Consider the following 15,084-nt stretch of genomic DNA (forward strand, 5'->3'; position numbering starts at 1 on the left):
TTTGTTTAAAATTTTGCATTGGCATTTATAAGAGAATTTATTTTTGTAGTATCTTTGCCACTTTCTGATGTCTGTGTTATGGTGATTGTAGGAACTTTTTTTTTCTCATTTCTTTGAAACTTTTAGGTAGTATCAAAGGTATCTAATTCATATATTTGGAATTATAGCAAAACATTTTGAGCTTTGTACTTTATTAGTGATTTTTTTGATAATTGGTTCATGATAATCATGGAGTTCATAGTTATTGGTGTCTTTGAATTTGCTCTCTGTTAATGTGAGGATTCAGTTAGGGAAATAGAACTTGCACCAGGTAGGTTGTTTTATTTCTTTTCTTCATTTCTTTGTTTCAATAGATAGGATTTGATTTGGAGAAATATGTTTTAAAGATTGGGATAGGGAGAATGGGCAAAATAGGCAAAGGAAAATAAGAGATAAAGACTTCCAGTTATAAAATAAAATAGTTGGGGCACCTGAGTAGCTCTGTCATTAAGCATTCGCCTTTGGCTCAGGTCATGATCCCAGTGTCCTGGGATAGAGCCCCGCATCCAGCTCCCTGCTCATTGGGAAACCTGCTTCTCCCTCTCCCACTCCCCTTGCTTGTGTTAACCTCTCCACTATCTGTCTCTCTGTCAAATAAATAAATGAAATCTTAAAAAAAAAATAAGTCATGGTGATTTAAAATACAGCATAGGTAATATAGTCAATAATGTAATTGATAACCTTGTATGGTGACAGATAGAAACTATACTTGTGGGGATCATGTCTTAAAGTATAGAAAGTTAAATCACTATGTTTTATATCTGAAACTAATATAATATATGTCAACTATATGTCAATTAAATAAATATTTAAAAAATAAATAAAAAAATAAAAAAATAAATTAACAAAAGACAGATTAATAGGAGAAAAACATTTTTTTCTCAAAGATTTTGAAGTTTTGTCTTAATCTTTGGTTGTTTCTCATTTCCTAGACTTAATTTTAGATACTTCCTTTTTTTCCATTATTGTCAGCTCTCCCAATGATGTTATTAACATTATTTTTCTCTGATTTTATTTTTGACTAATTAATACTTTTTGTTTTTTTCTTTTCAATTCCCTCTTTGTATTTTCATTAGATTTTACATTGTTCTTCCTTTCCCATCTTCTAAAATTGAATATTTAATAACTTTATTTTTTCTTACTTAGAAATGGAAGTGTAAAGACTGAATCTTTCAGCAAATTCAGCTGTATATCAGAGATTTTGATAGTATTTTACTTGCTGTTATTTCCTAGGCCTTATATTAGTTTTAAAAACTTTACTTCTTGGCCTATGCTATTTTTAGGAATGATTTAATTTTTTTCCTTAAAATATTCTGTCAGTGATATTTTTCCCTAATTTTTTCCATGTAAGAGGCTAGCTAAAGAGTATAGTTAGTATGAACTATTTTCTATTTTTGAAGTTTATAAAATTTTTTATAGCCCAATATTATGTAATTCTTAAAAAATTCCATAGATTCTTTAAAAATAGGTGTCTGCTCTACCGATAGTGTATAGATTTTTAAATATAACCACAAATCAGACATATAAATAATTATTAAATTATTAAATTACTTATTCAGATACTCTGTATTATTTATTTTTTAAATTTATTTGCTGCAGGTAGAGATAAATATGTTTAATTATCCCAATTACTTTTGATTTCTCATTTCATTTTCCACTGTTTTGCTTTGTGTGTTTTGATGTACTATTTTCTAGAATGGAAAGGTTCATGGCAGTTATATATTCATTGTGATTGATATTCTTTTATATCATAATGTGCCCTAATTTGTTTTTAATTTTCAAATTCAATTCAAAATTCAAATAGAATTCAATTTTAAATCATTTGAACAGAATGACTACTGAATCTTTTTTTTTTTTAAGATTTTTATTTATTTATTTGACAGACAGAGATCACAAGTAGGCAGAGAGGCAGGCAGAGAGAGAGGAGGAAGCAGGCTCCCCGCTGAGCAGAGAGCCCAATATGGGGCTCCATCCCAGGAGATCATGACCTGAGCTGCAGGCAGAGGCTTTAACCAACTGAGCCACCCAGACGCCCCAAGAATGACTACTGAATCTTATTGTTCATATTTTTCTGGGGGATTTTTACTTGTCTTTTTGTTGTGTTATTTTATTTTACTGGTGTTACTTATTTATTGCCTATCGTGAAGTTTCCCCCTCTGACAATGTTTTCCTTTTCACACATGTTTAACAGATGATGTTTAACAAATGTGTTCAGTATAATTTTTATTTTGCAACTTATTTTTAATTGTGAGTAATTTTTTGTTTCTTTTCTTTTCCCTTTTTTTAATGGACAATGTTAACGTTCCTCAAAAATTACTTTTGGTAATTTAGAAGGTCTATATCATATTTTTTCCTAAACATTCACTTACTTAACTCTTTAACTTCTGAAACTTAAGAATTTTTAAGCTTGTCTGTATTTCTTTGTTCACAAACTTTAGAAATAAAGCTGTCTGTTGACTCTTCTATTTGAAAAGTTAGGAATTGGACACAATTACACTTTTCTTGCCAAATTCTCATTTCTGATTCTTGGTAGTATCCCTTAGGATTTTTGTCTACTTTTTATAGTTATGTTATTACTGCATTCACATTTTGTAGCTCATCTCTTAGTAGTTATGGTATTTATATTCTGTTTTATAAACTTAACCATAGTGGTTTTGTTTTCATGTTGTATTATTTGTTCTTTGCCTATGATTAATTTTTTCCAAAGTTAAACTTTAGATATTTTCATTTTTTAATAATTCTTATCTGGATCAGTGACTGACTACTGGTGATATCCCCTTATGGGGAACATTATTAACAGAATTATTATCCTTAAGCTGGATTTTGTATAATAAAGCACTTAGAATGCCTGCTAGTGTTCTACAGTATTTTATTAGGCTACAAAGAATAATCTTCCCCCAATTTTTCTGATCAACAGGTAATTTAATTTATCTATGCACTGACCATAACCAAAGAGCCATATCTGCAAAGTGCTCTACTAGTTTTATTGCAAATGTTGAAGTACATCTTTACTTTTGTGTTTGTCAAGCAGCTGTTAATGTTTTACTCTCTTCTTTATAACAAATATTCTAGCCACCTATCTAATTCAAGTTATATATCACCCATTTTTTTTGCCCACTCACACATTCCTTTTAGGCAATGTTTCATATTGCATTATGTCTACTCTTATCCCTCTCTTGTTTTGTCAGTTGAAGATAGGCCTGTTAATTTTTCCTTCCCTGTCATAATTGGCGTTACTACCACACTATCTAATTCTAGTTTTAAACAATGAAAAGTCTTTTAATGGCATATGACATATATTTAATTCATGGTTTTATTTTACGTTTATGCCTCCCTCCCTCCCTTCCTTTCTTCTTTCAAGGAATATTGAGTAGCTATTTTTTTTTTTAAAGATTTTATTTATTTATTTGACAGAGATCACAAGTAGGCAGAGAGGCAGGCAGAGAGAGAGGAGGAAGCAGACTCCCCGCTGAGCAGAGAGCCCATCGCGGGGCTCGATCCCAGGACCCTGAGATCATGACCTGAGCTGAAGGCAGAGGCTTAACCCACTGAGCCACCCAGGCGCCCCTTGAGTAGCTATTGTTTAAGGCATCACAGTAAATACCTAAATTAGTGCAGAAAAAGACATGGTGCTGTCCTAATGGAGCTTCCATTCTAGTTGGGGAGACAGAAAAAAACCAACAATTATACATACAGTTTAATAGTTGTTTTAAGTGCTGAGAGAGAATAGCAAGGATTAGATCTGCTTGAGATTTTGCTACTTCCTCAAGGAAGAGAGGGATCTTGCTGTGTGAAGGAGAAGATGAGCTTTCAGGAAGAGTAAATGTTCAGGAAACTGAAGGAAGAACAATGGTTCTGGAATTTATTTAGCTGGGTAGAGAATGGCAAAACTATGAAGTTGAAGGATGGACAGAGGATAGATGATCTGAGACAAATAGGTCTTAGAAAGAAATTTGGATTTTTCTTTAAATGAAAAGGAAAGGCAATGTAGGGTTTTATGTTAGAGAATTATATTTTCTTTTTCTACTTTAAGGGCAGTGGGTTGGAGAGGAGCATGAGTAGAAGAGAGGACACCAGTTTGGAGGTTTTCTAATAGTTTAAGCCAGAGTTAGTGATAACCTCCGAAATGGTTGGCAATGGAGATGGAAAGAAGTGGGTGGATTTGTGGTAGACTTTGGAGGGAGAATCAGAAAGACTTGCTGATGGATTGTTGGGGAAGTGTGACCTGAACTTAAGAGGAGCAGAGACCTTTCTAGGAAGAGAATTAGTAGTATTAGTATTTTGGGATTGGGATAAAGCCAGGTTTTTGTTAAAGCTAGAATATAAATGGAAAGTCCTGATAAGAAGTATAAGTAGTTTTCTAATAATAGAGCAGGACTTTTTGAGGGTACGGGATTCTTTGAGAGAGTATCCTGGATCAGATTAGGAAATATTGAGGGCAATATAAAGTTGATAATTAGGGTCATGATACATACCTTGGAAGGCTTGGACTTCCCACAGTGACTACAGTAAAACAGGGCTTTTAAGCAGAATGAGATGTGCCCTTCTGGGAGGAGGAAGCCAAGGCCGTATTAGTTGTGTCATCTTTAGTGTTGGCTTTCAAGAAGGCTTCTCTCCTAGGCTGCAAAGACTCTAATACAGAATTTCAAAAATTTGTTGCTACAAAGAACTTAGAGAATATTTATTTTTTGAAGATAGATAATGAAACACTGATTCCTCTCACTTTTTTTCCCTTTTCTTTTCTTTTCTTTCTTTTTCTTTTTTTTTTGGTAGCCTTAACATTCTGTACATGCTATAGAATGTTTTCCCAATGTTGTATTTTTTAATGGGATATATATATATATATATATATATATATATATACACATATATATATATAAAATATAAATATAAAATGAAAAAGACAAAGGTATAAGAGTTATTAGGACATTTAGTTTGTTTTTAATCCATGTTTATACAGTTTTGTTTTTCACTGTTTTCATCTTGGTTAAATTTTATTTTTTATTTAATTAATTAATTATTTAAAGATTTTATTTATTTATTTGAAAGAGAGCAAGAGAGAACACAAATGGGATGGAGGGGTACAGAGGGAGGGAGAAGCAGGCTCCCAGCTGATCAGGGAGCCTGGCTGTGGGCTGGATCCCAGGATCCCGTGATCATAACTGGAGCCAAAGGCAGACACTTAATGACTGAGCCATCCAGGTGGCTCTAAATTTTATATTTTAATGGCACAGGTACATCAATTTTAAGTTGCTTTGTGCTATGTAGAGCATATTATTAGTTAGATTTTTGAATTTCAAAGTAAGTATGATGATTCATAAGCCACATTTTTTTCCATGTTTATAATAGCATTTCACAACTACAGTGGCCCTTGTCCCTAAACACATGTCCTCAGAGGTTAACTTTTAAAAAAAGGTATGTTGAAGTGTATCAAAAACAGATTATCAAGTTAGACCCTAGTGAGTTCTGACTGTGATGAAGAATTTGCTTCTTTTAGGCTATTATTTTGATTTGGGTGCTTATTCAGATTTTTAAAATTAATATATAATGTATTATTTGCCCTGGGGTACAGGTTTCTGAATCATCAGGCTTACACATTTCACAGCACTCACCATAGCACATACCCTCCCCAATGTCCATAACCCAGCCACCCTATCCCTACCCCTCTTCCCTACAGCAACCCTCAGTTTGTTTCCTGAGATTAAGAGTCTCTTATGGTTTGTCTTCCTTCCCATCCCATTTCATTTTTTATTACAAAAAATATAAATAAATATAAATATAAATAAATAAATAAATAACAAATAAATGCTCATTTTTTCCTTCCCTACCCCTCATGGCCCCCAGCCCTGCCTCTCAAATTCCTCATATCAGAGAGATCATATGATAATTGTCTTTCTCTGATTGATTTATTTCGCTCTACATAATACCCTCTAGTTGCATCTGCTTATTCAATTTTAATTTAGGGTCCTTTTGGAACATTAACAATGAAGAATAATTCTGTTCATTCATAGAGCAAAAGTAATAGCATAAAAATTATTCCTATCTTCAGTAAATGTCTGACGTCATATCTTGTCTATTTTTTAATCTTTAACATGGATCTTACCTGACCATGGTAAATCTCGAATTGTTTCTGAATAGAATTTCTGAAGAGAAATAAGAAGTTACTTATTTTAGTATCTAGAAACTAGAATATCTAATAACAAATGACTTGTTCTTCTAGCAATATCCATATGCCTGCCTGTCCCATACCCGACATTACATGTGTCTGCTTTAATGAAATATGTTGTGTTGGAAAAACCTTTGAGAGCTAATGGTATTTACTAAGAAATGAGAATAGATAGAAGTACAGGGATTACCAGTATTTAAGACATAAGCAGCAAAAGAGAAGCAGTTACAAAGATTGAGAAGGGATTTTAGGAAGAGGAGAAGACAAGTTGGTATGTGGGAATATGAGAAGCCATGCAAACTGAAAAAGAAGAGTTTCAGGAAGAAGTGAGTCAGCAGGATTGGATCAAATGCTAAGAATAAAGGTGATTAAATTCCTGTTGCATTTGACTGTTAGGGAATGGTGACCTTACTGAGGCAGTAGCATGGTGTGGCAGAAGCATATATCATGTGTTGACAAATAGACAAGAAGTGGTAAAATGATGACTGCAAGTGTGGACTCTCAAAGAGTCCAATTCCTTTCATAGAATATTACATAGTCTCTGATTACTAAATTTTGAAGTATTTGTAATTGAAGTTGAAGATGTTAAATATGAACCATTCATAGCTATTGCACAATTGCAAGAAACCTGGAATTTTCTATTAATGTAATAATTTGTGTAAAACTAAATATCCTGAATACTTACAGCACAATAAAATGGAAATCTTTAATACAGGTGCTAATTTTATTTCTTTATTTTTTTCAAAAGTCTTGGCTACTTATGATTCAGCAGACGGAACAGCTTAGTAGAATAATGAAGACACATGCAGAGGACCTAAATTCTGGACCCCTACACAGGCTCACCATGATGATCAAAGACAAACAGCAGGTGAAGAAAAGTTTTGTAGGTGTTCATCAGCAGATAGAGGCAGAGATGATCAAGGTTAGTCTTTCTCCTCTGGAATTCTTTTGTTAATGTGATTTTCAAATTCACGGTAATCTTTTACCTTGTTTGACTGTAAAAATTGTTTGTTCATCATTTTATGATGAGAAATAGGTTTTGGTGTCTCTAATAAGTAATATTTTATTCTTATTGAATATAAAACATAATTGATTATACTGTTACTTTAATGTTCTCTGAAAGAAAAAGAATGCTGTCAATTAAACTATGATGCAGTGCTTTCTTATCACTTAGAATTTTTATTTTTTACTTACTGAAATAGCTCTTCTAGGTTTTATTATTTTTATTTTTACTCTGCATAATAAAAAAGAAAATATAGACTAAGTTAGGATAATTTTAAAATTTTCTTCCCGAGTTTGACCCTTCTGGATAACTTCTTACAGTGTTTTTTTATTATAAAAATATTGAATGTACAAAAGAAGAGAGAATAGTAAAATAGACTTCTATTGACTAATCCACTCACATAGTCAAGGTTTCTTTCTTTTTTTAAATCTGTATTCACATACTTTTTCTAATACACTGGGTCATTTTAAAGAAAATTGCAGGTATCATTTTGTCCATAAATATTTTAGTATGTATTACTGAAATGAATACTTTAAAAAAAAAAAACAACTTAACCATATTATCATTAACCCACCTAAAAAAAACAGTAATTCCTTTGGGTTATTAAATATCCTGACTGTGCTCAAATGATTGTTGTTTAAATGTTTTTTACAGTTGGTTCATTTGAATCATGACCCAAACATGGCTCATACATTGTTTTTGAGTAATTTTCTTTTAATCTGTAGGTACCTCTCCTGACGTTTTAAAAATGCTATTTATTTTGTGGAAGAAACTGGGTACTTCACTAAAGGTTCCAGTGCTGCCAGCCTGATCAACCTATTGAAAAAGTTTCCCTTCAGTCATTCACCAGATAGGTTTAGAAACAATTGATGTTTGCTGCTTAGATCCATTATTTAGTAGGGGTTATAAAATGGCAGTATTTTACTTCTATCATTCCTAATGTGATTGTTAGCTTTAATTTTTCAGTAAAAATTTTTCTTATATCAACTGTTTGGCTACCATGAAGTATAGTTCATAAACAACAAGAAGGATAAATGCTTGCTTTTTGCAGTTAATTAGCCAGTTTGGAGAACAATGAATTAGTTCTTTAGCAAATTCAAAAGTTAAGACTTCCAGTTTCCAGTCTGGCCTATAAGAAATTTGGAAGTTGTGACTCCATCCTAACAAAGAGTTAAAATTTGAATAAATTGAAAAATCAACATCTCTTCTTAGATCCTTAAGAGAAATGAGGTGACAGAGCTAACGGCTCCCCTAAAATTGGAGAGACAGACAAGTGAATACAGAGAATCACAATTTATCAGAGTGAAAACCTCTTTGGGAAGCAGTGCTGTGTACAAGAAAACATGAACTGTAACTGACAAATTCTGGATGCTCAGTGTGGACAATCTGACAGTTAAAAACCCCAGGAGGAGCCAGTTATTGAGAGGACTCCATGCTATTGTGACTTTTACTTCCCAGACCTCTACCAGGTTCTCACAATGAATATTGGAGAAAAATCTCACACTCCAGTGGGGGGAGGGGAAAGGGAACCATTTTGATATATGCCAAAGCATTCTGTCCTTAATAAAGTCTGCTCTCAGGAGAAACTGTTTACCCTTAACCTGATTAATCTGGGGGAAAGGAAATTCATAACTTCTACTCACTCTGAGTGGGGTGTGGGCTAGTCAGCTGAGTAGCACATGTGAAGTACATAGCCAGAGAGGCACAGACTCAGTAGAAGACTGAGTTATACCCTAACCATAGGGTATAAAATGCTTCCTCTTTTCTGACAGCTTATTATTAGAGGCCTATTTAATCAGTTTCTTTTACCTGGTACATCCTGGCATATCCTGCCTAGCAATCAAAAAAAGTAACAACAGATAGCAAAAGGCAAAAATACACAACTGGAAGACATGGAACAAGCCTCAGACCCAGACACAGTAGAGGTGTTAGAATGGTCAGACTAGGAATTTAAAACAACTATGTATAATATGCTAAGGGCTCTAATGGATAAAGTAAATAGCATGAAAGAACAGATGGGTAATGTAAGCACAAAGATGGAAATTCTAAGACAGAAACAAAAGGCATTCTAGCATTCTCTAGCATTCTAGAGAGCAAAGATGGTGTAACAGAAATGAAGAATGACTTTGATGAGCTTAATAAGAGATTGGACACAATTAAGCAAAGAATCTCTGAAGCTGAGACTATATCATTTGAAGTCTACAAAACTGAAAAGTAGAGAATAAGGACTGAAAAAAAAAATGGAACAGAATAACCAAGAACTGTGGGGTAACTAAAAAAGGTATAGCATATGTATAATGGGAATACCTTAAGGAGAGGAAAGAGAGAAAGGAACAGAAAAGATTTTTGAAATGATAATGACTGCAAATTTCCCTAAGTTAATGTCAGACAGCAAAGAGCAGATCCCGGAAGCTCAGAGAACACCAAGCAGAATAAATGGCCAAAAAACTACACATAGGCATATCAATTCCAAACTACAGATAACCAAAGGAAAAAAAAGAAAAGAAGCCTGAATAAAAAAGCACCTTACCTATAGAAGATCAAATATAGGAATTACATCTGACTTCTCAAAAGTAAGTAGGCAAGAAGGAAATGGAATGAAATATTTAGATGTTGAGAGAAAAAAACCCCACAATCCTAGAATTCTATACCCTGTAAAATTATCCTTCAAAAATGAAATAAAGCATTTCTTAAACAAACAAAAATTGAAGAAACTTGTAGCCAGTGGATTGAGAAGGAAAATGAAAAAGTTCAGAAACTCAGATGTACATAAAGAACGAAAGAGCATTAGGGAAAGAATGTGATGATAAAATAAAAAACTTATTTTTCTCATTCTTGATCTAACATGTAATAGTTTATTGAAAATAATAATAGCAACAATATTCAGTTATGTATGATCATATATCTTGGGTGTGTACATTTGTATACATACATATATAAGTTTATGTTGCTTATATATAAGTGAAATGAAAGACATTAATGATATACAGGATAGAAAGGAGGTATTAGGATTATTTTTGTATTGTAAGGTACTCATACTACCTGTGAAGTGCTATAGGGTTCTTTGAAAAGAGGCTTTCATTAGTTTTAAACACATATTGTGAACTCCAGGAAACCTACAAAAAAAAAGTTAAAAAAGAAGTATAACTGGGGGTGCCTGTGCTCAGTTGGTTAAGCCTCTACCTTCGGCCTGGGTCATGATCTCAGGGTCCTGGGATTGAGCCCCACATCGGGCTTTCTGCTCAGCAGGGAACCTGCTTCCCCCTCTCTCTCTGCCTGCTGCTGCTCTGCCTACTTGTGATCTCTCTCTCTGTGTCAAATAAATAAATACAATCTTTTTTAAAAAGTATAATTGACATACTAGAAATGAGAGAGAATAGAATTGTATAAAATATCAAAACCACAGAAAAAATGGTGGAAGACAAAAATAGGAACAATAATAAGGGTATCAAATAGGAAACTAACAAATATGATTGCCATTAATCCAGGTATTTAAATAAGTTCTTTGATGGTTAGTGGTCTAAAGAAGCCAATTAAAGGACAGAGATTGTCAAAGTGGATTTAGAAACAAGACCCAAATGTATGTTGTCTACAAGAAACCCATTTTAAATATTAAGATGTATATAGATTGATAATAAGTGGATGGAGAAGGATATTCTATGCTAATCCTAATAAAAAAAAGTATATTAATGTTAGAGCAGTCTTCAAAGCAAGGAAACTTATTGGGGATAAAAAGGAGGATTACATAATGATAAAGGGGTTAGATCTCCAAGATGTAACAATCCCTAAGATGTATGTGCCCAACAACATAATGTCAAAATACTGATGGAGCTGCAAAAACTGATAGAATTGCGAGGAGAAATAGATGAATACTCCGTTATAGCTGGAGACTTCAACACCCCTCATCAGAAATGAACAGACCCAGCAGGCAGAAAATCAGTAAGGACATAGATGAACTTAATAATACCATTAATCAATTAGATACAGTGAACATCCACAGACTGTTTCATTGAATAACAGCAGAATACACATTCTTCTGAAGCTTACATGGGAGATTGAACAGATACACTACATTCTTGACTGTAAATCATACCTTAATAAATTTAGAAGAAGAGAAATCATCCAGTGTCTGTTCTGAGACCACAGTGGAATTAAACTAGAAATCAGTAATAGAAAGATAGCTGTATCATAGTGTACTTCTATTTTCAACTTTTTGAGAAACCTCCTTACTGTTTTTTAGAGTAGTTTCACCAATTTGCATTCCAACCAGCAGTGTAAGAAGGTTCCTCTTCTCTGCATCCTTGCCAGCACCTGTCGTTTCCTGTGTTAATTTTAACAAATTTGATGGTGGAGGTGATATCTCATTATAGTTTTGGTTTGCATTTCCCTGATAATGAGTGATGTTGAGCATCTTTTCATATATCTTTTGGCCATTTAGATGTCTTCTTTGGAAAAGATGAAACAAAATACTTCTAAATGGCACATGGATCAAAGAAGAAATCTCAAGAGAAATTAAAACATATTTTGAACTAAATGAAAATGAAAATAAAACTTACCGAAATTTGTAGGTTGCAAAAGCAGTGCTTCGATGGAAATTTATAGTATTGAATATATGCTAGGAAAGAAAAAAGATCTAAAATCAATCCTCTAAACTTCTACTTTAGGGTATTAGAAAAAAAAAATAGCAAATTGAATCCAAAATAAGCAGAAGAAAAGACATAATACAAATTAGGGTGGAAATCAGTGAAAGTGAAAACATAAAGTCAATAGAAAAGTCAACAAAACAAAAAGCTAATTTCTTGAAAAGATCAATAATATCAGTAAGTTTGTAGCCAGGTTATGTAATAAAAACAACATGGGCACAAATTACTAATAATAGGATTGAAAGAGGGGACGTCAATGGTCGTATTAAGTCGTGTTAAGGAATACTGTAAATAACTCTATGCCCACAAGTTTGGTTACGTACAAGAAATTTGGCAATTCTCTGGAAGACACAGTCTGCTAAAAGCTCACACAAGAAGAAATAGCTGATCTGAATAGGTATATATCTATTGAAGTCATTGAATCAATAATTAATAACCTTTCAAAACCAAAAACACCATGCTCAGATAGTGAATTCTTTCAAATATTTAAGGAAATAATCATACCAATTCTCTATGAATTCTTTCAGAAAAAGAAACTGAGGGATACTTCCTAACTAATCCAAGAGATCACCATTACCAAATCAGACAAAGACATTAGAAGATAAAACTACAGACCAGTATCTCTCATGAACATAGATGCAAAAATCCTTAACAAACTATTAGAAAATCAAATCCTACAATGTATAAAAATAATTGTATATCATGACCAGTGAGATTTATTTCAGGTATGCAAGGCTGGTACAACATTTGAAAATCAGTTAATGAAATCTATCACATGAACAGATTAGAAAAAGGAAAATCACATGAGCATGCAAATAGACGTAGAAAAATCACTTGACAAAAATTACAAAATCAGTACACATTCATGATAAAAACTCTCAGTAAACTAGGCAAAGAGGAAACCTTCTTCAACTTGATAAAGAATATCTACAGAAAACCTACAGCTAACATCATAAGTAATATGATGTTATTGAAAACATGAAACTTTCTCAGTAAGATCAGAAGCAAGTCAAAGATGTTTTCTCTTACCGTTGCTTGTTAACATCAGACTGGAAGTCTTAGCTAATGCAGTAAGTCAAGAAAAGAAATGTATACAGACTGGGAACAATGAAATAAAGCTGTCTTTATTCACAGATGATATGACTGTCTAAAGAAAATCCAAGTGAATCAACAAAAAACTTGTAATTAATAAGTGATTATAGCAAGGTTACAGTATGAAATGTTACTCTACAAAAGTCAGTCACTTTCTTGTACATCAACAATAAACAAGTGGAATATGCAGTTAAAAACACAATACCATTTTCATTAGCTCCTCCAAGAATGAAATACTTATATACATATATGCAACATATATACAAGATCTATAGGAGGAGAACAACTGAATTCCAAGGAGAGAAATTATAGAAGAAATAATTGGAGATGTATTCCATGTTTGTTGATGAGAAGACTCAATATTGTCAAGATGTCAGTTTATATCAGCAAGATGTCAGCTTGCTCTTTAGATTTAACACAATCCCAATATTGACAAACTGATTCTAAAGTTTATATGAGAGGCAAAAGACCCAGACTTGTCAACAGAATATTGAATATGGAATATTATTTAGTACTCAGAGAAATCAGCTATCAAGCCACGAAAAGACCTGGAGGAAATTTACATGAATATTACTAAGTGAAAGAAGCCAATCTGAAAAGGGTACATACTACATGATTCTAACTATATGATATTCTGGAAAAGGCAAACTATAGAGACAATAAAAAGATCAGTGGTTTCCAGGAGTTAAGGGAGAGAGAGGAATGAATAGGTGCAGCCCAGAGGATTTTATGACAGTTAAACTACTTTATATGATACTATAATTATAGATATATGTTGTTATATATTTGTTCAAATCCATATAATATACACCAGGAATGAAACCTAATTTGGATTTTGGATGATAATGATGTGTCATTGTAGGGTCATCTGTTGTAAAAAATGTACCACTGTAGTAGGGGATGACTGTGCATCAGTACATACAGAAGGTATATGGGAAATCTCTGTTATTTTCTGTTCAATTTTATTGTGGAACTAAATCTGCTCTAAAAAATAAAGTCCAGTATACAAAGTTAATTATTGAGTTTTCTTTTATTTTGAAGATTTATTTATTTATTTGAGAGAGAGAGAGAGAGAGAGAATGAGCAGAGGGAGGGGCAAAGGGAGAGAGAGCGAATCCTCAAGCAGACTCTGCAGAATGTGGAGCTGACACAGGGCTTGCTCCTAGGACCCTGGGCTCATGACCTGAGCTGAAACCAGGGAGTCGGCCGTCCAACCAACTGAGCCAGCCAGATGCTGAGTTTTCCTTTTCTTAAAGGAATGGTGCAGACTCATTTATATCTGTATCATAGCTATCAATATTTTTGTGTTTTTTTTTGTATATCGTTGTCCTCTGGTCCATCCAGAGCAATGGTGATGCAGAGTTCGTTAAAAGTGGACTCTGGAATATTCTTCCAAGTTGCTTATGCCCTTTTTGTAAGTTTTTGATGTTGCTGATATCTCAGTTTCTCAAAGGTATATTAGAAGTTTTTCAGATACCATCTAAGACCCTTATTTTTTCCTTAAATGCTATTTAAGTGGGTTTTTGACTATAGAATCAAGGACTTTCATTTGCTTAGTTTTTCCAAAGAAATAAAAAATACTCATATTAGAAGTGGTAAATTAGAACAAGTCCAAGTTACTCTGTATAATTAATAAAAATATTTAAGTTAGCTTTTTTATTAGAGAAACTATTTCTATATACAGCATCTTAATCTATTGGTCTTTAAAGTTAATATGATGACAGCAGTATTTCTTGACTTGCTTTTCTAAAAAATGTTATTCTTTTTCATATGCTGTTGAATTTATTATTGATTTCTAAACTAATTTTTAATATATTATCTATAATATATATTAAGGAGCAATTCTGTTCTGTAAGCAATAAAATATATATCAGTTAATACTCTTGGATTTAAGTTTTTGACCATAAAATTTATTCTTTATTATTCTTTTTGACAGGTTACAAAGACAGAATTAGAGAAATTAAAATCCAGCTATAGACAGTTAATAAAAGAAATGAATTCTGCCAAAGAGAAATATAAAGAAGCTTTAGCTAAAGGTATGGAAAAGTTATGAAAAATTATTTAAATGATTTTTATTCTTATCATTTAAAGATTGTCTTAATGAGCAGCAGATTGATTCCACTTAGGCCAATTCACATTTT

At 32.8% G+C, this 15,084-nt stretch overlaps 1 protein-coding gene across 8 annotated transcripts in view; it reads left to right on the forward strand.

The window, feature by feature from the left end:
• FER (FER tyrosine kinase) overlaps positions 1-15,084 on the forward strand; it is a 465,352-nt gene that overhangs the window by 67,337 nt on the left and 382,931 nt on the right. For all 8 annotated transcript variants that reach the window (XR_007127415.1, XM_047729739.1, XM_047729745.1 and 5 more), the window contains 2 exons: positions 6,954-7,127; positions 14,880-14,979. Coding sequence is in view for 7 of the 8 variants with exons in the window: in XM_047729739.1 (XP_047585695.1) it covers positions 6,954-7,127; positions 14,880-14,979 (274 nt within the window). In the remaining variant the exon portion in view is untranslated. The remainder of the gene's footprint in view (positions 1-6,953; positions 7,128-14,879; positions 14,980-15,084) is intronic.

This window comes from Lutra lutra, chromosome 5, assembly GCF_902655055.1.
Source record: "Lutra lutra chromosome 5, mLutLut1.2, whole genome shotgun sequence".
In the NCBI taxonomy this organism is placed as follows: Eukaryota; Metazoa; Chordata; class Mammalia; order Carnivora; family Mustelidae; genus Lutra; species Lutra lutra.